The sequence below is a fragment of the Peromyscus leucopus genome, chromosome 3 (assembly GCF_004664715.2).
Source record: "Peromyscus leucopus breed LL Stock chromosome 3, UCI_PerLeu_2.1, whole genome shotgun sequence".
Taxonomy (NCBI): Eukaryota; Metazoa; Chordata; class Mammalia; order Rodentia; family Cricetidae; genus Peromyscus; species Peromyscus leucopus.
In genome coordinates, this window is record NC_051065.1 from 105098358 (window position 1) to 105121350 (window position 22993).

Here is a 22993-nt window from a genome sequence, read left to right on the forward strand (position 1 = left end):
CAGAAGCAAATGTCAGAAAAGAAAATGGACTTGTGCATGTGGCACCTTAATACACCTGTCAGGGAATGAGGGCCAATTTCCATCTTTGGTTGTAGGTGGAATGTGCTTGCTTAGCATGCGTCTGTGAGACTGTTATTATTAGGGTGGGTCATTCAAGGTTTTATGTGTGTTATTTTTTAGTTGGTCAGGATTAATATCATGTATCTATTTCAAACAATTGCAATTTTTATTTTATGTTTTCATTTGGGTTTGCTCTTTATAACAATCTTCATTGTTTGGTGATACTCTGGGAGTACAGTTTAAGACTGAACAGCTGACCTGCCTGGAAGTTATTCTTGTAGAAGAGAGGCAGAGAGTGAGAAGGAGAGACATAGAGACAGAGACAGAGACAGAGAGAGATACTCACCAGTGACTTTATATTCCTGGGGATGGGGGCAGTTGAACAATACAGTTGTCTTGGAAGGTTCACAATGTGAGAGGCCAGATCTCCCTCCCAGACTGGACAGAGTCGCCTGTGAAGTCCTCCTCAGTTTTTTTCTGAGGAGATCCATTGGGTTAGGCCAGCAAAGGATCCGGTGGAATGTAATTTCCCAAGTGCTGTCAATGGGTTGGGAAGCATGGGGTTCTGGGGTACTCTTCTCACCCCAGAGTGGAATAAGGTTCTCTCTTCTTTTCAGATTGAGCACATTAAAATGTCTGTCCCTGGACCTTAGTGGTGCTCAGAGGACAGAAGAGATGTGACAGATGTGTTCTCCTAGTGCTGGAACACTATCAGGACTCGCTGTTGGACACAGAAGCCAGCATAGCATGATTATCAAACCAGGACCATTGTTTCCTGTCACATTAAGGATATACATAGATCGATGTACCAACCACATCAATCACACAGACTCTTCCATGCCTCGTGCTGTGGCATGTTGGCACTGTCTAAGGAGAAAGAACACACAAAATGAGACCTTACCAATGTGACTGTGGGATGGACAGGGGAGGCTTCCAGAAAACTCGCCCAAAGGATGTTCAAAAACCTGCTTACCTGTATAAGAACAAGCCATTTTAGGAATATGGCCCTCTGAGTGCAGACTTAGGCTGGCAAGAGGCAGGGCCCACAGCAGGTTGCTGCCCCTCATAAGGGTTTCTGGTTCCATCCATATCATGACACCTATCACTGCCTCATGGTGTGGTATGTGGTGGTGAGTGTGAAATCCAGTTCCCCATGGGAACGGTTGCCTTGAAGGAGCAAGCATGGAGAGGCAGCAGGTGAGTAACTAGAGGGCAGAATTGGTGGAGAGAGAAGGCTCAGCCGACCCTGGATTCACTCCTCAGTAGAGATTGTCCCAAGCTTTGCTCTGAGTTGGGTGTGAGGACTCAAGCAGTGTACCTTGCTGTGATGACTTTTCGGGGTTCTTGCAAAAGGTTGGCAGGATGCTACCTGTAGCATAAAAAGAGTCTTATTAATAAAAACAAACCCAGAGCCAGGTATTGGGGTGAATGCTGGAAGATCAGAGAAGCACAACAAGCCACAGCTACCTCTCCTTTCAGTTCCTCAGCTGATCCTGTTTCCTGCGACTGGAAGCCTCTGAGTTCTCATCCAAATAGATCTCTGCTGAACTGTTGCTGAAAAGCCTAAAAGCTTAACCTGCCTAGTTCCTGGTCCTCATGCCTTATATACCTTTCTGCTTTCTGACATCACTTCCTGGGATTATAGGCTCACTTTCTGGGATTCAAGGCATGAGTCGCCATGCCTTGCTGTTATTGGTGTGGCTTTAAACTCACAGAGATACAGATGAAACTCTGCTATCCATGTTATAGGACTAAAGGCGTGTGTGCCCCCATTTTCAGGTCCCTATGTCTTGGGGCTATTCTGTTCTCTGACCCAGATCTGTTTATTAGGGTGCACAACATTTTGGGGAACACAATCACCACAGCTACCTTCTATTGGAGCTCTGCAGGGCTGCTTGCTGGCCACATTCTGAACCTGGGATCCCATCTTGGGTCAGGTAGGACAAGCTGACTAGAAATACTCACCCTGGGGAGAGGAGTCTCACTCATGGAGAACACCCTGTTCTCTGCCCAGAAACAGGGAGCAAAGGAGAGTCACTACCCAGAGGGCAATCTCTGATGCTTAGCCAGGCAGGGGAAGAGGGCAAGGGGCTATTGTTCCACGAGACAGCTTAGGGCCCCTTTGCACCTCAGCCCTCTCCACTCAGCAAGACCCTGTGAAAAGCCTGTCCTTCTTGCCTGGAATTTTACCTGGAGAGATCTGTGCTGGGGTGGACAGCTCTTCCTCTGTAGGAGGGGCCTGTGTCCACACTGCCTCCTGGACATCCGGCCTGGCTCCCTGTGGGGCTGTCCGATTCTCAGCCAGACCGGTCCCCAACCCGTGGCTCACAAGCCATGGAGCTGGGGCTTGACCTCTTCAGGACTTCAAAATAGAAAGACACAGGAATGAGACTCTTAGTGGCTTTGGAACACACAGGACTTCCTGGGCTGGCCCTGCAGTGCCTAAGCTCCCACTGGTCCTCCATGGGATTTTTGCCTCCTTTGGCCTTGCCCCACCTCCTGCTCTCCCTGCTCCTATCAGCATCTTTGTGTCCACGTGTAGCTCAAAAATTCTGAGGTCACACTTGAGGGATTTTCTGGGATTGTTCTCTCTGAAGTGACAGTTTGATAAGTTCACAAGTGTGCCACAAGTTGGCACTTGCATCTTTACCACAATGGACAGGAGGAGAAGCACAAATAAAATGAGGTAAGTGCACCCACCTGGTTCTGGGGGTGACTCCATGATCCCTTCCCTTTGGAGCCAGGTTCTTGCGGGAGGCTTGGCCTCTCTCTGCAGGTGGCAGGCAGCAGCAACAGAGGTTTCTGAAGCAGTTCATAATTGTTTTCTTGACCCCGTTACAGCTGTGACGCCTCCGGGTTCGGGATGAAGCTGGGCCTGCATCCTGGGGCTGCCCATGGGTGATGGCCACTTCCTGGGTCATGGACACATCCAGAGTGATAGCCTCTTCCTGAATGAGGTTCTCAACCTGGGTCATGGTGGCTTCTGGGGAGATGGTTTCATCCTGAATGATGGCCTCTACTTGCATGATGGTCGCTTCCTGTGATATGGTTTCATTCTTTACCATGGTCCCATCATGGTTCATGGTCTTTTCCTGGATCATGGTTGCATCATGAGTTATGGCCTCATTCTGGGTCATCTTCCCTTCCTTGGTCATGGTCCTTTGTTGGGTCAAGGTGGTTTGCTGAGTGATGACCTCATCTTGGGTCAAGGTGGTTTGCTGGGTGATGACCTCATCCTTGGTCAACGTTGCATCATGGGTGATGGCCTCATCCTGGCTCATGGTCCCTTCCTGGGACAAGGTGGTATCCTGGGTGATAACCTCATCCTGAATTAATGTTGCATCATGGGTGATGACCTCATCCTGGTTCATGGTCCCTTCATGGGTCATAGGCTCATCCTCTGTCATGGTCAGTTCATGAGTTATGGCCTCATCCTGGGTCATAGTCTCTTCCTGCAATGTATCCCAAGGGGAGGAGCCTGTGGGGGTGAAATACTGAGGTGCCTCCTGGGAGCTCCAGAGTTCCTCCTGTGGACTGCAGGAGGACAAGTTGTTGTCTGTGTCACCTGGAGTCTCACTCTGGTGTGGCCTAGGAGAGGTGGTGTCCAGAAAGAGAGGTGGCTGGACACTGGCCAAGTGACAACCGAATGACCAGAACTCCGAATGTGTGAAATACTCAGTGCTTTCCAGGCTGCTGCTTGTGAAGGAATCAGTCGCAGAATAGAACAGGTGGGTTAGATAGGGATGGCGCATCCTCTTTGGCTGGCAGCACAGGGCGGCAGGCATGCTCTGCCTTGTGCCACCCTGCCTGGCATTCTTCTCCTCTCTCTCCTTGGTCTTAGATGGCAAGGTGAAGGTGGGGGGAGCAGGCTCGGTAGCTCTCCATAAGGACACAGGGAAAGTGTGAAGATCTGCCAGGTTGAGGTCAAGGCCTGACCGCATGGCTCTCACGGGTTTCTTTTGGTGATGGTAGCAGTCTCCCCAGGTGACTGGTGCTGTAGAATTAGGTAAGTGGCCATCACCTGGTTGTATTTCTGGTCTCTCAGAGACTCAACAATTTCTTCAGATTTATACCCCATGACTGTCATGGCTCTGACAATGCTAGGGCTCGGGGTGCCTGGGAGAGCCAGGGTGGAAGTAGGTGGTGACCGAGCCTCACTGCTCCTGACTATGGGGAACCTCATGATTTGGCCTATGGTGGGCCTCCGGCTAGGGTTGATGATCAGCAGTTTGACGATGACATTGTAAATGTCCATGGAAACATGTGGAGGCACCTTGAAGTTTGCAGCAAGGATGTGCTCTTTCACCCGCTCAACAGACCTAGCTCTGAAGGGAAAGTGCCCGGTGACCATGAGAAAGAGGAGCACACCTAAACTCCACACATCAGTGGGAAGGCCATCATAGGCCTCCTCTCCAAACACTTCTGGGGCACAGTAGAATAAAGTGCCACAGAAACCCCTAAACTTCTGCTCAGGCATGACCTTGGCCGAAAGGCCAAAATCGGCAAGCTTGGCATTACCCTTGCAGTCCAGGAGGATGTTCCCTGCCTTAATGTCTCTGTGAGCAATCGAGTTATCGTGACAGTACTGCACTGCATGCAATATCTGGATAAACAACCTTCGAGCCTCGCTCTCCTCTAAGGACCCCTGTTCCAGTATATGATGCAGCAGGTCTCCCTCTGATGCATGCTCCATCACCAGGTAGGTGGTCTCTCTGGTCTCGACCACATGAAACAATTTAACAATGTTGGCATGGGCAACGGATTTCATGATGCTGACTTCACTGTTGATAAACGAGGCATACTTCTTCTTGTTTCTAAGAATTTTTACAACCACACAGGATACTGTGGGGACGTGAAAGGCCAATTTGACCTCTGAAAAATGTCCTTGGCCCAGGGTCATCATCATCTTATAGTCATTGGTGAAGGCCTCCTCAGCAGAGCAGTGGGCCTCCCTGGCCTGCTCCATGGTCAGGTCCTTGTTGATAAGGCCTCAATGGGGAATTTTAAACAGTCCAAATCAGGCCCAGACTGCTTATCAATACAAATTCCTACATCCAAAAGGAAAAGAAAGTCAGAATTACTTTAGACAACCCAATAGGGACGCAATGCTCAGAAAGAAAAGAAAACACCTTCCAAAGCAGCAGATAGCAGAATAAGACACAGATCGGATTGGTCGGAATCAACCAGAAACAGAGAATAAAACAAGGGGTCACAGAAGCTAAGAGCCATTTCTTTGGAAGGATAATCATCCTCTTACATGAACTCAACACTCACTGAGAGAGAAGGCACTAATAAAATCAGATGCAAGAGCACTTGATAAGACAACAGACATCCCCAAATCCAGAGTGCCTGGGTGGGCAGATGGCTCAGGAGTTCAGAAGACCTGTATGTGGTTCTCAGGACCCAGGTCAGACGACTCACAACTGCCTTAACTCCAGCTCTAGGTGCGCCTACACCTCTGGCCTCTGAGGGCATCCATACAATGCATGCATGTGCCCATGTGGGCAGACTCACACAGACACATGCACAGACACATGCACACTTGAGGGTGCCAATACGCACACTCACAGGTAGTACAAATAACTTAAAATATTGATGCTTTTTGTATGATTTCTTTTCCATGACCTAGAAGGTCAGAAGAGGGCATCAAATCCCCTAGAAATGGAGTTTCAGGCAGTTATGGTGGGTCATGGGAGTGCTGGGAGGCAAGCCTAGGTCTTCTGTAAGAACAGTCCATGCTCCTACCTGCTGGGTAATCTCTCAAACCTACCCCAGCCCAAAATTAATCTGTTTGTTAAAACCAGGGGGTCCTTCTCATTGATTGGAAAATGTGGATGAAATTGAGAAATTTCTAGATACAAATTCAACTTGAGAAGAGACAATAAACAACAAGATTAAAGTATTTTTGATAAAAGACTCTGCACAGAAAAGCCCAGGACCAGGCACTTACTGATGATTCATTCCAGCCCCTAAAGAACAAATGTCAGTGCTCCTCCAAACTGCACAAAATAGAAAGGACTAACAGTTCCAAACTCATTCATGCCTAAGCCAGGAAAGGACACTATTAAGAAAAAAAAAAAGGCTGTTTCCATGATGAACATGGATGTGATAGTCATTAATAATATTACTAATACTTCTCACCAAATTCCACAACACATTAATAAGGCCATACTTGATGGTTAAAACACACTCACAAGGATCCTTACAAGGATTGCTCTGCATGCTTAGAGGACAAACACCACAATATAGAAACGGAATGAAGGGCAAGAGTGCCACAGTCAAGCCATGGGAAGCCATCCAGGATGAAAGTGGGGCTCTCAACAAGGACAGACTGGAGCAGATGCTTTACCTGGGAAAAGCCAGTCCTGCAAATGTGCCGCTTGTTTTCTATCCTCTGTGGGATTTGGGAGCAGGAGGAGATTGTCAACTTAAAAAGGGTTTACTAGGAAAGTGGAGGGGGAAGTGGGAGAAGAAAGCATAACAGCACAGGTTAATCACATGATTAATGTGATCAAAAATGCATTACAGGTGTTCCTGTGATTGTCATAACTTAATCGCTTCTATGTGCCATATTCCATACCAAGAAAAGGCTTGAAATAGGAGAAATAAATAAAGAAAAACATGACAATAAAGGAAGAGGTAAAGATAAACACAGAGGGGCTGGAGAGATGATTTAGTGTTTCAGAGCAACTCCTGTTCTTTCACAGAACCCCGGTTAGGTCCCCAACAGCCACATGGTGGCTCACAACCACCTGTTACTTGAGCTTCAGCTCATCTGTCTCCCTCTTGTGACCTCCACGGGTACCAGGTATGTGGCACACAGACATACATGGAGACAAAATACTCATACCCATAAAACAAATATATCAAAATATTCTACCTCAGGAAACATAACCTAAAAATTAATAAAAACTGGTGGGCAGTGGTGGCACATGCCTTTATTTCCAGCACTCAGGAGGCAGAGGCAGGCAGATCTCTGAGTTCAAGGCCAGTCTGGTTTACAAGTGAGTTCCAGGAAGGCCAGAGCTACGCAAAGAAACCCTGTCTTGAATTACCCCCCACATAAAATAAAATAGAAAGTCAAATAGAAGATAATAAAGAACATGAAAAAGTGAGTGGAAAAATAAAGCAAGCCAATAGACAAATTCACTGAGAACAAGAAACCAAATAAAGTCAACAGACTTGGAGAGTAACTCACAATGTCGGAGTCCAACAGCTCCCGAAAGTCCAAGTCAACTCTTTCTTTCACCAGTGCCGAACACCACCTCTCCAACCAACCAGCAGCTCCTGCACTGTAAGGACAGGAGGCAGCCTCAGCCAGAGCTGTGAGTGCACAGGTGTCTGTCATTGTGACATCACAGCAAGAAATGGACCAATGAGGGCTCGGCACAGCTCACTGGTCTGGCCAGCAGGGCAGTAGGGGCCTAAGGAGCCTGGTTACACTCAAATGGCTGTCCTCAGTGTTTCCCAGTGACCCATTTCTTCCTGCTAGGCCCATTTCCTGTGGTCCAAAAATTCCCCAAATGGTGTCACCTGGTGGGACCAGTGTCCAAACACTCGATTCTTTGTGGGGCATTGACACCCAAACCTTAACAAGGACCCCTCCACTTTAATAATAAAACAAGGAGTCCTAAGAATGGCAATGGCTCCAGAGCATTGGCCCTGCCTCGGTTACAGACTTATAGTCTCCCCTTAGTAGGTGGAGAGTGTTTTGCTCTTAATTTGGACCCTAGCCTTCTGTGACAAGTTTGTAATAACTCATCATGTCTACACTCAAAAAATTCAAGTTATATTATTTTTAACTCAGATCAATGGGTCCTATAGGATGACAGCTCCTGACTATATTGGGATGTTGTGAGAAAATAGTTTTCCCTGGCACCCTAGGACCTAGGACTAACATCTGTGGGGCTGGGAGAAAGTTGACACCATTTGTTTCAGGTCCCCATTATTCCTAGACTTCTCACCAAAGTCCAGGATGGTTTGCTGTATAGATACTCAGATTGATGGGTCCTATAGGACTACATTGGGATGTTGTGAGAAAATACTGTTTTCCATGGCACCCAGGACCTAGGACTAACATCTGTGGGGCTGAAAGTTCACATCATTTTTTTCCACTTACTTCAATATAGTTTATTTTCCTTTTTTTTCTTTTACAAATCAGCCTTGGATTCACCTGTCCTCCCCCCTCCTGTCCCCCTGGCCCTCCTTTCCCCCATCCCACCCCCCATTCCCATCTCCTACAGGACAAAGACTCCCCCTGGGGATTCAGCTCAACTGGTAGATTAAGTCCAGGCGGGTCCAGTCCCCTTCTCCCAGGCTGAGCAAAGTGTCCCTGCATAGACCCCAGGTTCCAAACAGCCAGCTCATGAACTAAGGACAGGTGCCGATCCCACTGCCTCATTTGTCACATGGTCCCCATTGTTCCTGAGACTTCTCACCAAAGTCCAGGATCCCAGAAGACAGTGGCCTGATATGTTCAAAATGATCAAGAAAGTACTTGTCAGCCAGAACCCTATAGACAACATGTGTAAGAGATGGAGCCCTATCCTGGCACCCTAGGCCTTCTGCTCTCAAACAAAATGCCTTAGTTTGTCCCTTATAAACAACAGAAATCGGTTGCTTGTGTGTCTGGACATTGGCAAAGCAAGATCAAGATACCAAACAAATTGAGTGTGTAACAGGGATGCTTTCTAACTCTAATTGGTACTTTGTATGTATTCTCACGTGGTCAAGGAAAAGCATGAACTCAGTCTATCAAGCCCTTTTCTAGAGGCCACATGTTCTGCTGTAAAGCAAGTCTTTAGTGCTTGGGAGTCCCCAGATCTTAATACTGTTGTTTTGTGACTGATGCTTCAACAGAGACTTGGCAGGACACAGACACAGATTCACACTTATACACACACTATACACACTACACACACACACACACACACACACACACACACACACACACACATCTCACAATTAGGCATGATACAACTAGCTGTGTCCAGCCTAAGGAGAGTCCTTCAGGGCAGCTGATGTACATTATAAAGGAGCTCAATGGGAAAAAACAGGAAAGTGTTATGGGATATTTGATGGCACTGAGAAACTCAGAGACTGGTAATAAAATTACCCTTGGGTCAGGTGGTGGAGCCAGCAACTAGTTGACAGGAATTAGCCATTGAGAGGAAGGAGGGAGTAGGAATATGGATAGAGAAATGCACAGGAAGGAGCTGGGAGGGACTTAATTTGGGTCTTTATGGTTTGGGACGAGTGCAGGGACACTTTTCTCCTTGGGTCTCTGGCTAAAAAGGAAGGTCTTCTGGTTGCTTCTCGGCCTCTCATCTAGCAGATTTTCTCCCCAACATCTGATTCCTGAGTTCTTATTGGTAAATAGAACAATAGTCTTAGTTAAAACTTGCATTTAGTGGCTGTGGCTTAGCTGGTACCAGTGGGACCAGAAATGTATGGTTCTCGGGGTTTTTTGGAGGGGTGCTGCCTCTGGGGCCTCGGGGCACCAATGCAAGGCCGATAAACGGACAGAGAAACAACCAAGTCTCATAAAGGTGAGCACATGGCAATTATTAAAGCTAGGAGAGTGGAGGCAGGAGAAATAGCAGTTGAAGTTGTCTTTGGCTCCACAGTAGTCTTGAGGCTAGCCTGTGCTACAGGAGACCCTGTCTCACCAAACCAAAAAGCAAAAGCAAAGAGAAGAGCAAGGACTGCTTTTGTTTTGTACGTGATGGAGGTTCCCACTGCTTCAGAAATATCTTTTGCTGTGAGACACAGGACATGGACCCAGTGAGTGTGACATCAACAACTGAGGTGGGAGGGCTGTGGGCAGCCTTTTCCATGTTCTTGAGGCTATGCTGCTGTCACCTCCCATCAGAAGTCTTTGGTTTTACACATTAGATGGACCTCACAGGACCCACCCAGAACCAGCTATGCGACATGAGCCAAAGAAACTGGATGGAAGTTTACAAGAGGTCAAGAAGGATGTTTTCTGTCAAGAAAACGTTCACACCACCTGAAGGCATCACATGTTTACACATTCCACACTTAAGCACTGGCTAGCAATTCTAGCAGACTAAATCATCACACGATGAAAGGGAGACATGGGTACTGTCCAGCAATGGGCACTCAAGTCCTACTTGCCAGTTCTCTATCAGGTATTAGGTTTCTGAAAGTCACAGAGGATAGGCCCTCCCTCATCATCAACACCTGGGAAATCCAGGAAGGAGACTGAAGGGCTTTGGTGTTGGACCGCGAAGGTCCTACTACCCACCACCTCTCTCCAAAGATGAAAAGATTAAGATTGGAGGTGGTGGCACATGCCTTTAATGCCAGTACTTGGGAGGCAGAGGCAGGCAGACCTCTGTGAGATCAAGGCCAGCCTGGTCTATAGAGAGAATTCCAGGACAGCCAGGACCACACACAGAGAAACCCTGTCTGGATAAACAAACAAAGAAAAGATAAGGTGTTTTGTTCAAGGCCAGGTTTGGGAAAACCAGGTAAAGACTGTCCTTGTCAATGAAATGTCCCCTCCTTTTCCAAAGGGACAGGTGTTTGGGGTGGGTCTGTGGAGTGCTGGGCACGATTCCAGCACTGGGCAGTTTTGTTCCTGAACATGTTCTTTGTGCTCTTAGGCCAGCAGAACTGATCCTTTGCTTCAAAATCATGATTGTCCCCATCCTCTGTGCGTGATAGCACACAGCTTTAGTCCTGTGATCGCACACCACTTAAGTTAGAAAATGAAAATGAGCCATGCAAGGACAGCGTCCATCAGATCGAAGGACAGAAGATGGTGGAGGGACAGGGTGTGGTAAGTCCCACCAAGGAAAGTTCTTTTCTTCCTCAAAAAACAGGTTCTTTTTAGACTCTCATGTAGCATGAATCTTAAAAGTTCTTATTAATAAAATCAAACCCGAGGTCAGTTATTGGGGTCCATGCTGGTAGATCAGAGAGACAGAACAAGCCACAGCTATCTCACCTCACCGGATCCTCATCTGGTCTTGTCTCCTCAGACTGGAGGCCTCTGAGTCCTCATCTGGAATGGGTCTCTGCTGAATTACTGCTCAAAAGCCTGAATGCTTAACCAGCCAAATGCTTAACCAGCCAAAAGCTTCTAGTTTCTGGTCCTCACGCCTTATATATCTTCCTGCTTTCTACCACCACTCCCTGGGATTAAAGGCTGGCTTTCTGGGATTAAAGGCGTATGTCACCATGCTTGGCTATTTCCAATGTGGCCTTGAACTCACAGAGATCCAGAGGGATTTCTGTCTCTGGAATGCTAGGATTAAAGGTGTGTGCTGTCACTGCCTAAATAGTGGCTTGTCTGTTCTCTGACCCCAGGTAAGTTTATTAAAGTACACAATATTTTGGGGAACACAATACCACTACATCTCCTCTCTTTTTGTCTAAAATTAAAAAAGCTTATAACTAATACAAGAAAAACTATCCAATAAGTATATACAATATATACAGCCAAAAATTACATTAATGATGTCTATTCCATTAACATTTGACAGATCCAGACAAAAAACTCCATTATATATATTAACAATGTCCAGTCCAGTAACATCTGATAAACTCGGACCAAAAAATTTTCATTACTTATCTTATTTAAAACAAGTAGTTCCTTTTTAAAAGTAGATTCCATAATCTCCCTTTTTATCTTATCATATCCACTCTCATTTTTTCTGTTCTTGAATTCTTTTCAGCTGCCCTCTTCCATATAATCTCATCTCTGGCCTTGCTCGGAGCCATGACTTTTGACCTGCCAGCCTAAGATAACCACCTAGGAGGAGACTTTTTCCTGAAGCACAGACACAATCTGTGCCCTTCCTTAAACACCTTCTAGGTAGGCAGTGATGATGCATGCCTTTAGTCTAGCACTAGGGAGGCAGAATCACTCTAATTTCTGGATTTAAGGCCAATCTGGTCTATAGAATAAGTTCCAGGATACCAGTACTACACAGTGAAATCTTGTCTTGAAAAAAACAAAACACCCCCCCCCACGCAAAAAAAAAAAAAAAAAAAAAAAGAACAAAAAAGGGAAAAAAGACCATCCAATGTAGCCTCTCAGTCCTTAGACTAGGAGTCCACAAAACATAGAGTGGGAGGGCCTGAAATAAAAAGGGAAGCACTGGAGACTTGGAATCAGTGGGCAGGAGTTAGTGAGATGAGAGGAATGTGTTCAAAATTCATGGGTATGTATGGAAATGTCACTGTGAGATTACTTACTCAAGATGTGCAGTTAATATAAACTAATGCATGTTTTTTAATGCATTAAAAACATGAAAAAGATAAATCAAAGTGAAAATGACATAGATCAAGAAAGAATACAAAAATAAAAATGTGAGAGTATAAAGAAAAACAAAAATAAGGACAATCATTCCTGAAACCAATAAATGAATAAATAAACAGGAACGCCACAAAAGCCATGGCCTCAGAAGGGAACTCACTCTGATGAGGTTCAACAGCTGTGCAGAGTCCTCATGAAGCTCACCAGTGTGGAGATCCACTAACCAACAGCTACCACACTGTGTGGACAGAAACCAGCCCTAGTGCGTTCTGTATATGGCCAGGTATCTATCATTCCTCACAATGGCTCCTTGTGACATCGCAGCAAAAGATGAACTAACCATGTCTGGGCACAAATCATGCTGATTTCCTCAGTTTCTGCACTTGAGGACAGGGAAGGCATGGTAGCAGGAACGGCAGGTGTCTAGGGCAGTAGGGACCTGAGGAAGCTGGTTACATCCAGTTCTCCCCTGTTGCCAGTGACTGACTTCTGGCAAGGCCCCCATTCCTAAGATCCACACCTTCCCCATTCAGTGACTCCTGTTCAAACCCATGATTCTTTGTGGGACATCTGCCATCAAAACCATAGGAAGGATACTTTCCACTTTAATAATAATAGAAGGAATGTTGGTCATGCCAGCAACAGGCTCCAGAGTGTTGTCCTTCAGTGGGTTGTAGACACTGATATTCATCTATTAGTGGACAGGCAGCATGGTTCCTTTTCCACTTGCTCCCTACCACTTTAATAACTATCTACTTATAAAGCTCATCATATACACACTCAAGAAAGTCAATTCCCTTCTCAATAGACGCAGACTATGGAGAAATGGATGGTGGTTTCTGGTTGACATTGGGAGTCTGTGATGGCTAATCTTGTCACCTTGAGTATATTAGGAATGAACTGAAACCCAGGCAGTGGGGCACACCTGAGAGGGATTTTCCTCTGTTAAATTATTTGAGGTGGAGACTGTCCCAAATTCTGGATCCTATGAGTCAGTAGATCCACCCTACATCTGGCCCACACCTTCAGCTGGCAGAAGGAAGCTTGTACTTTTTCTGTGTGCTTGCCCTCACTCTCACTGGCAAATTCATCTAGTCTGAGCCTTCCTTTGCCAGTGTTAGAACCCACTTCTGGATTCCAGTGTGGACTGAAAACTGGAAGCTCATTAAGATCTTCCTGGGACTCCAGCACCAGATTGGGTCTGCTAAGTCACCCAGTGTCTTGGTTATTGTTCTTTTGTTGTGAAGAGACGCTATGACGAAGGCAGTTTGTAAAGAAAAGCATTTAACTGGGGACTTGCTTACATTTTCAGAGGATTGGCCCATGACTGCCATGGCATTGAATATGGCAGCAGGCAGGCATGGTGCTAAGGCAGCAGTTAAGTGCTTACTTACATCCTGTTCTGCAGGACACAGAAAGAAAAAGACAAAGAGAAAGGGAGAGAGGGAAAGAGGGAGAGAGAGGGAGAGAGAGAGAGACAGAGACAGAGACAGAGACAGAGAGACAGACAGAGACAGAGAAACAGAGACACAGAGAAACAGAGACAGAGACACAGAGAGAGACAGAGAGAGAGAAGAGGAGAAGAGATGAGAGATGAGAAGAGATGAGATGAGAAGAGAAGAGAAGAGAAGAGAAGAGAAGAGAAGAGAAGAGAAGAGAAGAGATTGAGCCTGGCATGCACTTTTGAAACTTCAATGCCCATTCTCAGTGACAAACCTCCTCCAACAATGCCACACCTCCTATTCCTTACTAAACAATATATTAGAACCAAATACAAACATTCAAACATATGAGTCCCGATGGGCACCTGAGCTCTCATTCAAATAATCATTCTTACTATCCCAGTGAGTTGACAGTTGATATATTGGCAATGAGCAAGAAAAACAAAGTGGCTTAGTGGTGGTCCCCCATTTAATCCTTGCACTTGTGAGGCACAGGCTGGTGAATCTCTGAGTTCAAGGACAGCTTGGTCTACAGAGTTAGATTCAGGACAGCCAGGGCTACACAGAAGACCCTGTCTGGAAAAACAAAAACAAACAAACAAAGAGTCAACCAGAATTTTCTATACAGCAAACCATCCTTCCCATAGCTGTGGGTGATGGAGCCATATCCCAGCATTTTGTTTTCTTCCTGATCTCCAACATTCCTGAGTTTTGGTAAGTTATAAAAAAAAATAGAAATTGATTACTTGTGCTTTTGGAGGTCGGCAAGTCAAGATTAAGGCACCAGCAGATTGTGGGTGGAGTGAGGGCCGCTTTCTCCTTCTACTGTGGTTCTGTGTTGTGTTTTTCCACATGGTAAAGAGAGGAATTGAATTCATCCTTCAAGATCTTTTGAAAGACTGCATATTCTAACTCTTCAAAAACTAGCCTCATGTGAATGTAATATTTCCCACTCTAAGCCACAAATCTCCCTCAAAAGATACAATTCCTGTGTCTTAATGCTAACCCCAAACATAGGGAGCCTTTCTAGTCACTGCAAGGATGCTCCTTGTCTTAGAAACCCAGCCACAAAACAACTGAGGGAATTTGTAGTCATGGAGGAACTTCTGAAATCTGGACTTCCCAGCTTAGCGTGTTAGCTAAATTCCTATGTCAGGCCTTGAAGGAACCCAAGGATGAACCATTAGTTGGAACCGCACAAACTGACACCAGCCATAAACCTCCTGAAACAAGCATATCCCTACACCCTAGTGTTGCCAACCCTAACTCTACTAACCCCCTCCTAGCACTGGAAGTTAATTATTTTAATTTATTTTTATTGTATGTGTGTGAGTTGTCAGGTCCAAGGGAAACTCCCTCTCCCCACATCCCAGAAGGGACAAATGGCTCTCTGCAGAGCTGGAGTTACGGTGAAAAAGCAGTAAGCACTCTTACCCAGTGAGTCACCACTACAATACCGTAAGACACATTTTCTGCATTAAAATGATAGAAATGGAGTCCAAGTCAAGCAACCTCGAATGCTGTGCCCTACACAAGCACTGGAAAAGGACCAGCCTGGTGTTCCTGTGCACCCAACATTAATCATCCATGAAACACAGTCTGGTGATATTTTATTTGTACGGAAATGTGATTTTATTTGTTTGTTAATAATTAATGTTGCCCTGGGAGTCAGAGCTATTAGAGCCATAGCGAAAGCTAGGCTGGGGTGGTGCACGCCTTTAATCTCAACACTTGGTAGGCAGAGCTAGTAGATCTCTGTGTGGTCAAGGATACAGCCAGCATAGGAGACACACGCCTTTAATCTCAATACCAACCATAGAAGACCTGGAGGTCTGTACAGACAGGCAGGGACGAGGCAGTCATGTGGTTGGGTTTACAACCAATGAGAAGGCAGAACAGAAAGTCTATATAAAGACAAACAGACAGGAAATAGCTCTCTTTCGGAGAGGTCTCTTGGCTGAAGAGGCTAGCTGCAGCAGGCGGGTAAGGCTCTTAGCTCTGATCTCTTGGCTTTCTTCTTTGCATTGGTTCTGTGTTTCTTATTTAATGAGACGGTTGGTTACATCTACATTTGGTACCCAACGTGACAAGAATTTATTAAAACCATTTGGCTTGGCTTGGCGGCAGGTCCGGTTTCCAGCCTGAATGGCCCGGCTCCCTAGCTCGGACCCAGGTTGGCTTAGCCTCAGGTTGGACTGTCTGTAGTCCCTAAGCGGTTACATGCAGCTAGAGCTCCGTGCTTAAAGCTGGTGCTACAAACAACTCAAGCCTGCCCTGCCAAACAGGGCCGCTGCCTGTAAAGCCAACACATGTGGTCGGAGCTTAAGGCAGCCAGAGCCAAGGCTTGACTCAGCTCAAGCGGGAAAATGTGGCTGGATTTAAGCTCTTAGCCAGAATTTGTGGCTATGCTTTCTTGCTCTCTCTCTCTCTCTCTCTCTCTCTCTCTCTCTCTCTCTCTCTCTGGATTCACACCTAGGACACTAGGTGGCTGTTTTGAAATTCCCTCGAATTTCTACTGTTCTACGCACACTTAGTAAGTCAAATAGATATAAAATAATTTTAAAGGAAACTATGTAAAAGAGAATATTTTCTACATTAAAAATGGCCTTTATGTGTACATTGGAAGAAAATTGGCCTTTGTTTGAAATTTTAGGCAGTCTGACAATGGAACAACTATATGAAAAGATTAATATTGATTAAATTATGCAGTTTATTACTTTTCTTATCCTCATTTTACTATTCAAAAGGATAGTCAATTGAAGTGCCAGGATAACAGTTTTAGAAAAACCCCTGAAACCTGCAAAAATGAATTATAGAGAAATTCAAATTCAGACAGAAGAAATTAACAGTGAAGTTGTTTCAAAATTGGATCATAAGGTTACAGAAAGAAAGCCTGTTTTCACACAATCACCCTTAATTTATCTGGTAGCTGTAGAGCAGCTACTTGGTGAAGAGAATAGACAAACTACTTGGATTCCAATGGAAATGTTAGACTTACGAAGATTTAAGGAGGCAATAGCACCTTATGGCATGCATTCCCCATATGTAAAGCAAATATTAAATACCTAGTCAACTTATAATAGGATTCTACCACAGTGGGAGCTGGCACAGGCTGTTCTAGAACCCGGACAAAACCTCCAGTAGAAAATGTGGTTCAAGAAGAGGCTAAAAATACAGAAAAACAATGGAGGGATAAAGGAACACAAGTCTGCCAGGATCAGTTTATTGGAGGAGAAGGCCAATATGCTTCAGTACAAACACAATGTTTATATGATGTCCAAACCCTAATTCTATGTTGAACAGCCGCCTTGAATGCATGGGACAGAGTTGAGGAACCAGGAAAAAACCTGAGTCATTTACAGAGGTTATACAGGGCCCAAAAGAATCTTTCACAGATTTCTTACAAAGATTGACTTCAGCAGTAAGGAGAATGGTCCCGAATTCAGAAGCCAGTGAGATAATAATTGAATCTTTTGCTTTTGAGCACCCAAATGCAGTGTGCAAGAGAATAATAAGGCTGTTAAAGGCATGATCTGCACCCTTGGAAGATTGGATTAGAGACACGGTTAATGATGAGGCTCATTACCATGAGAAGCAATTTCAAAAGGTTTGAGGAATGTTAGATGTTTTGGATGTGGAAAGCAAGGACAATTGAAAAGGGAATGTAGACAGGTCATTCCTAGAAACAATGTTTCTTCAAGGACCACTGGTAACAGAATGCCCCTTCCTTCTGGAGTATGCAGAAGGTGTGGTAAGGGAAAACCCTGGACCAACGAATGTAGATCAACAAGGGACAGACAAGGTAACCCTTTGTCTCCGGCTTCGGGAAACTCCCAGAGGGGCCTCAGGCAGGCCCCCACAGTAAATCCAATTCAAACCTTTCCTGCACTTGTAGAGGAAACCCCTACTCAGAGCAACTAAATAACCAAATGCCTATTGGAATAAATCATGCTGGTCAGGATGATGAAACAGAGAGAACAAAAAATTCAGAAAAAAAACATAAAGAAAATTTTTTGGCAAGCTTCTATTAATGAACAAAGACCAAAATTAACAATAAAAATAAATGGTGTTTTGTTGTCTGGTCTGGTAGACACAGGTGCGGATGTTACCATAATTGCACCAGAATTTTGGCATCCAACTTGGACTCTTCAGGAGGTAAACGTTCAATTCTTAGGAATTGGGACATTATCTTGAGTGAAACAGAGTGCAAGATAGCTCAAATGTATAGGTCCAGAAGGAAAGAGAAAATTAAAACCATATATGGCTAACATAGTTATGAACCTGTGGGGTCGAGACTTGTTGCAACAATGAAATACTCAGATTAACATCCCTCCAATCTCAGAAACAAATCATAAACTAGCACATGTTTCTGAGAGAAATATTAGAAGGCATTATTCTGAGTGTCACCAGCCATCCATATTATACAAGAACAGGACACAACAACTGATGATCTCCCAAAGACACCAACAGCTCTACCTTTAAAATGGTTAACAGACAAGCATGTATGGGTTCAGCAATGGCCTTTAACAACAGAGAAACTCCAGGCTTTAGAAGAGTTGGTAGAAGAATATTGAAGAAATTCTTATGGTCACTCCACGTAGTTAAAAGAATATTTATTTAATGGCGTAACTCACAAATTAAGGGATAGTTAGCTTGCAGGGTCTGGGGAAGGTGTATCACAGTCCAGCGGTATTCTCTGGAGCTCTACTCAGTCCACCTCCACCATTCAGCATCCTGGCACTGAGAAAGCGCTCCCACATCCAGCTCTCAGGTCTCCAGGTGCCTCCCCTGGCCCCGCCTCGAAGGCGTGATAGTTGCCAGAGTCTCAGTGGGGGTTGGAACTTCCAGATCCAAGCTGGAATGGCTACCCACTGCAGAAGAACAGTTAAATGCTCAGCATATTGAAGAATCAACCAGCCCTTGGAATTCTTCTGTATTTGTTTTTAAAAAGAAATCTGGTAAATGGAGAATGGTAACAGAACTTAGAGCAATTAACAAAGTAATTCAGCCAATGGGCTCTCTAAATTCTGGAATTCCTTTGCCTATTCTGTTACCAAAAGTTATTGCCTATTCTGTTACCAAAAGTTATTGCCTATTCTGTTACCAATAGTTATTGATTTAAAAGACTGTTTCTTTTCAAGACCTTTACAAGAAAAAGACAGAGAAAGATTTGCTTTCACAGTGCCTACTTATATTAATAATTCTCAACTGTTTAAAAGATTTCAATGGAGGGTCCTCCAACAGGGAATGTTGAACGGCCAACTCTGTGCCAATATTTAGTACAACAGCCATTGGAAGTGATACGTAAAAAAAAAATTCTAGATCTATAATTTATCATTATATAGATGATATTTTACTAGCTGACTCATATGCAGATACTTTAGAAAGAATGTTTGAAGAAGTAAAGAAAATTTTGCCTTCCTGGGGATTACAAATTGCTCCTGAAAAGATACCAAGAGGAGATTCTATTAATTATTTAGGATATAAAATAGAGCTACACAAAATTAGACCCCAAAAGGTGCAAATTAGGATAGAAAGATTACAGACACTTAATGACTTTCAAAGATTATTTGGAGACATTTCTCATCTACGAACTATTGTTGGGGTAAAAAATTATGAACTGAATAATTTGTTCAAAATCTTAGAAGGTGAAAATGACTTAAATAGTCCAAGGGAATTATCACCTGAAGCTGAGAAAGAATTGGCCTTGGTAGAAAAGAAAGTACATGAAGGGCACGTGGATGGTATTGATCTAAAGCTGGATTGCATTTTGGTTATTTTACCTTCTAGGCATTCTCCTACAGGAATATTAATGCAGAAGGAAGATATTATATTGGAATGGATATTTTTACCAAATAAACCAAATAAAAAATTAAAAACTTATGTGGAAAAAAAAATCTCTGACTTGATTTGGAAAGGACATAGCAGAAGTTGTCATACCTTTAACTAAGGAGGACATTGAAAAATTATGGACAGAAAGTGAACCTTGGCAAAGAGCTTGCAGTATTTTTTTTGGAGAAATTAACAGCAAATATCCCAAAAGTGATAGAATTGATCTTATAAAGAGAGCTGATTGGATCTTGCCTCCAATTGTATGGGAAAAACCCATATCTAGAGATTGTACATTTTATTCAGATGCCAACAAACAAGGAAGGGCAGGTTACAAATCAGAAAATTTAAGTAAAGTGGTTCAAAGTCCTTGTAATTCAGTTCAAAAAATCAGAATTGTATGCCATTTTGTTGGTATTAATGGATATTTCAGAACCTCTCAATGCTGTGGGATGGTCTGTATGTCAAATTACCCTGATTGGTCAATAAATAAAACACTGATTGGCCAGTGGCTAGGCAGGATGTATAGGCGGGACTAACAGAGAGGAGAAAAGAAAGAACAGGAAGACAGAAGGAGTCACTGCCATCCGCCACCATGACCAGCAGCATGTGAAGATGCCGGTAAGCCATGAGCCACGTGGCAAGGTATAGATTTATAGAAATGGATTAATTTAAGCTATAAGAACAGTTAGCAAGAAGCCAGCCACGGCCATACAGTTTGTAAGCAATATAAGTCTCTATGTTTACTTGGTTGGGTCTGAGCGGCTGTGGGACTGGCGGTAGACAGACATTTGTCCTGACTGTGGACAAGGCAGGAAAACTCTAGCTACATCTCAACATAGTAACTGACTCTCAGTATGCTGAAAGAGTAGTATTACATATTGAGACTGCCGAATTTATCCCTGATGCTTCAGAATTAACTTCACTATTTATTCAATTACAAGATACAATCAGGAAAAAGAGTCATCCTTTATATATAACTCACATCCAATACCATACTGGTCTGCCAGACCCTCTAGCACAAGGCAATGATGAGATTGATAAATTATTGATAGAAAATGTGCTGGAGGCCTCAGAACTTCATAAAAAACATCATGTCAATAGTCAAGGTTTAAAAAAGGATTTTTCTATAACCTGGCAACAAGCCAAAGAAATAGTAAAGAAATATCCTACTTGTTCCTTCTACAATCAAATGCCATTACCAGCAGGATGTAACCCAAAGGGTACTCAGAGTAATGAAATCTGGCAGATGAACATGTTTCACTTTGCAGAATTTGGAAAATTGAAATATGTACACCACACCATCCACCATCAATAATTATTCAGGATATCAATGGGCGACTGCTTTGAGTTCTGAAAAAGCTGATTCTGTAATTACTCATTTTCCAGAAGTTATGGCCATCATGGCTATACCTGCAAAATCAAAACTGAAAATGCTCCATCATATGTCTCTGTTAAAATGAAACAGTTTTTTGCTTATTACAATATAAAACATATTACAGGTATACCACATAATCCTACAGGTCAAGCAGTTATAGAAAGATCAAACAGAACTCTAAAGCATATACTAAATAAACAGAGAGGGGTAACAAAACCCCAAGAAATAGACTGCATAATGCTCTATTAACTTTGAATTTTCTCAATGCCAATAAGAAAGGAACAACAGCTTCAGAGAGACATTGGATAATAGAAAAAACTACAGAATTAAATCAGCCTATATACTTTAAGGATGTGCTGACCTCAGAATGGAAACCATGATTTGTGTTACATTGGGGATGAGGTTTTGCTTTTGTTTCTACAGGAGAAGATAAGCTGTGGGCACCATCAAAATTGATAAAGGTTCGATCTGAACAAGAGAGACCTCTTAATTAGAGGAGGTGATAGTTCATCAACCAGCATGAACATCCAATTTAAACTAACTTATATCAGTAACACATGCCTTTTCATTTAATCAGATAATAACTTGCCAAAAAGGAACATCCCCAAAATTAGTCTTGGGGAAAGGTTTTTGTTTTTGTCATATAGGAGAATGAAAGTTAAGGAATCTGAAGAACACTGGACAAATGAGACAACTGAAGAAATGGGACAAATCTATCCCAGGAAACAGAGTGAAATGGTGTATGGGTATATCCTCTAAAAAATTTTTGAAAAATTTAAAAAAATTAAATGTTTGTTTCTGCTCTTCTCTAAAGAAATTTAACACTATTGGTCTTCTAATAGTCCCAGTTTAATTAAAATTTAAAGCTGACTTTGGAGTTGCAGAATGGCGCTCTCTCCTTCTTTAAACTCAAGCATGTTGTTAAAAGGAAAATGCAAACTCCCTGTGTCATGCCAAAAGAAAAGAGCCATCTTCTGCTATGGGACAGGAGAAAAGCCAAAATAATTGAGGGACTATTCTATTACTAATCTCAACTCTTTGTTTCTATACTGATTCTTTAATCTTTTCTTAAAGTATGAATTTTATATCAAAATTTACAAGATTAATATATATATATACATTTTAAACTTTGTTAAGATATGAATGGTCATAGAGAGTACTAACTAATTCTAGAAAAAAGGCTTCAATTAGCTGCATATATATTTTGGGTTCGAGTCTCTTATCAGTGTTCTGCAGGAAATCATGGCCAGGCCTAACATCAACTGAAGTCTCCAGAAAGAAGATTGGGCCCCACAACAACAACAATTCCACGTGGACAAGAATATTATCATTAAGCTGACAAACATCATCTACAGATCAGCTTTGGACTACAAAGTGCTCAGAGCAATTTTGAGATGGCTAGATGAGATGATCCAGTCTCAAAGACTACTTGAATAAGGACTTGAGATAAACCATGAACTTTGGCATTATTCATAGACTGGATAATGAAGTATAAAGTTACCTTTCCTAGAATTTGACAATTAACCTAAAATTTTTCTTTTCAGAATAAAGATACCTTTGCCCATACCCAGCAGGAAGCAATTTTAAGAATACGATGCCCACATTCCCAAAGAGGTGGTGTGGGGTGGGTGATTTTTTGGTCTTTTTAATGGGTTTGGGTCTGGGATAATTTTCATTGTTTAAGGGGTTTGATTACAAGTTGTTGTTAAGGGTTAGGAAAAAGGCTAAGAAAAGGAGATTAGATTTAAGGTTCTTGTTAAAAAAAAAAAGAAAAGAAAAGAAAAAGAAAATGACAATTACTAGTTTTAAATACTTTACATTAGATTGTTTTATATTGTATACAAATTATATATATTGAACTTGATATTGTTAGAAAATGCTATATGAATATTTCTAATTGTACTTGTACCATTCATTTAACAATGTAATGCAATTTTCTGATCCTTGAATGTTATTATTACCAACTACTAGGTTATAAAGAAATGAAAGTTAGTAGTT

General features: G+C 43.2%; 1 protein-coding gene and 1 pseudogene across 2 annotated transcripts; both read right to left on the reverse strand.

Moving 5' to 3' along the window:
• Positions 1-1128: 1128 nt before the first annotated feature.
• On the reverse strand, positions 1129-4036 carry LOC114682012. Of its 2 annotated transcripts, XM_037203908.1 has the most exons (4): positions 2761-4036; positions 2251-2422; positions 1379-1429; positions 1129-1227 (listed from the first exon to the last, which is right to left on the reverse strand). In XM_037203908.1, exons 1-2 carry the CDS (start codon positions 3999-4001, stop codon positions 2386-2388), a joined length of 1278 nt encoding a protein of 425 aa, XP_037059803.1. In that variant the 5' UTR covers positions 4002-4036; the 3' UTR covers positions 1129-1227; positions 1379-1429; positions 2251-2385. The 2 variants fall into 2 exon arrangements, with proteins under 2 accessions (XP_037059803.1, XP_028711608.2); XM_028855775.2 differs by having other exon boundaries at positions 1129-1429.
• Positions 4037-4044: 8 nt separating this feature from the next.
• On the reverse strand, positions 4045-7384 carry LOC114682026 (annotated as a pseudogene).
• Between the last annotated feature and the right edge of the window lie 15609 nt (positions 7385-22993).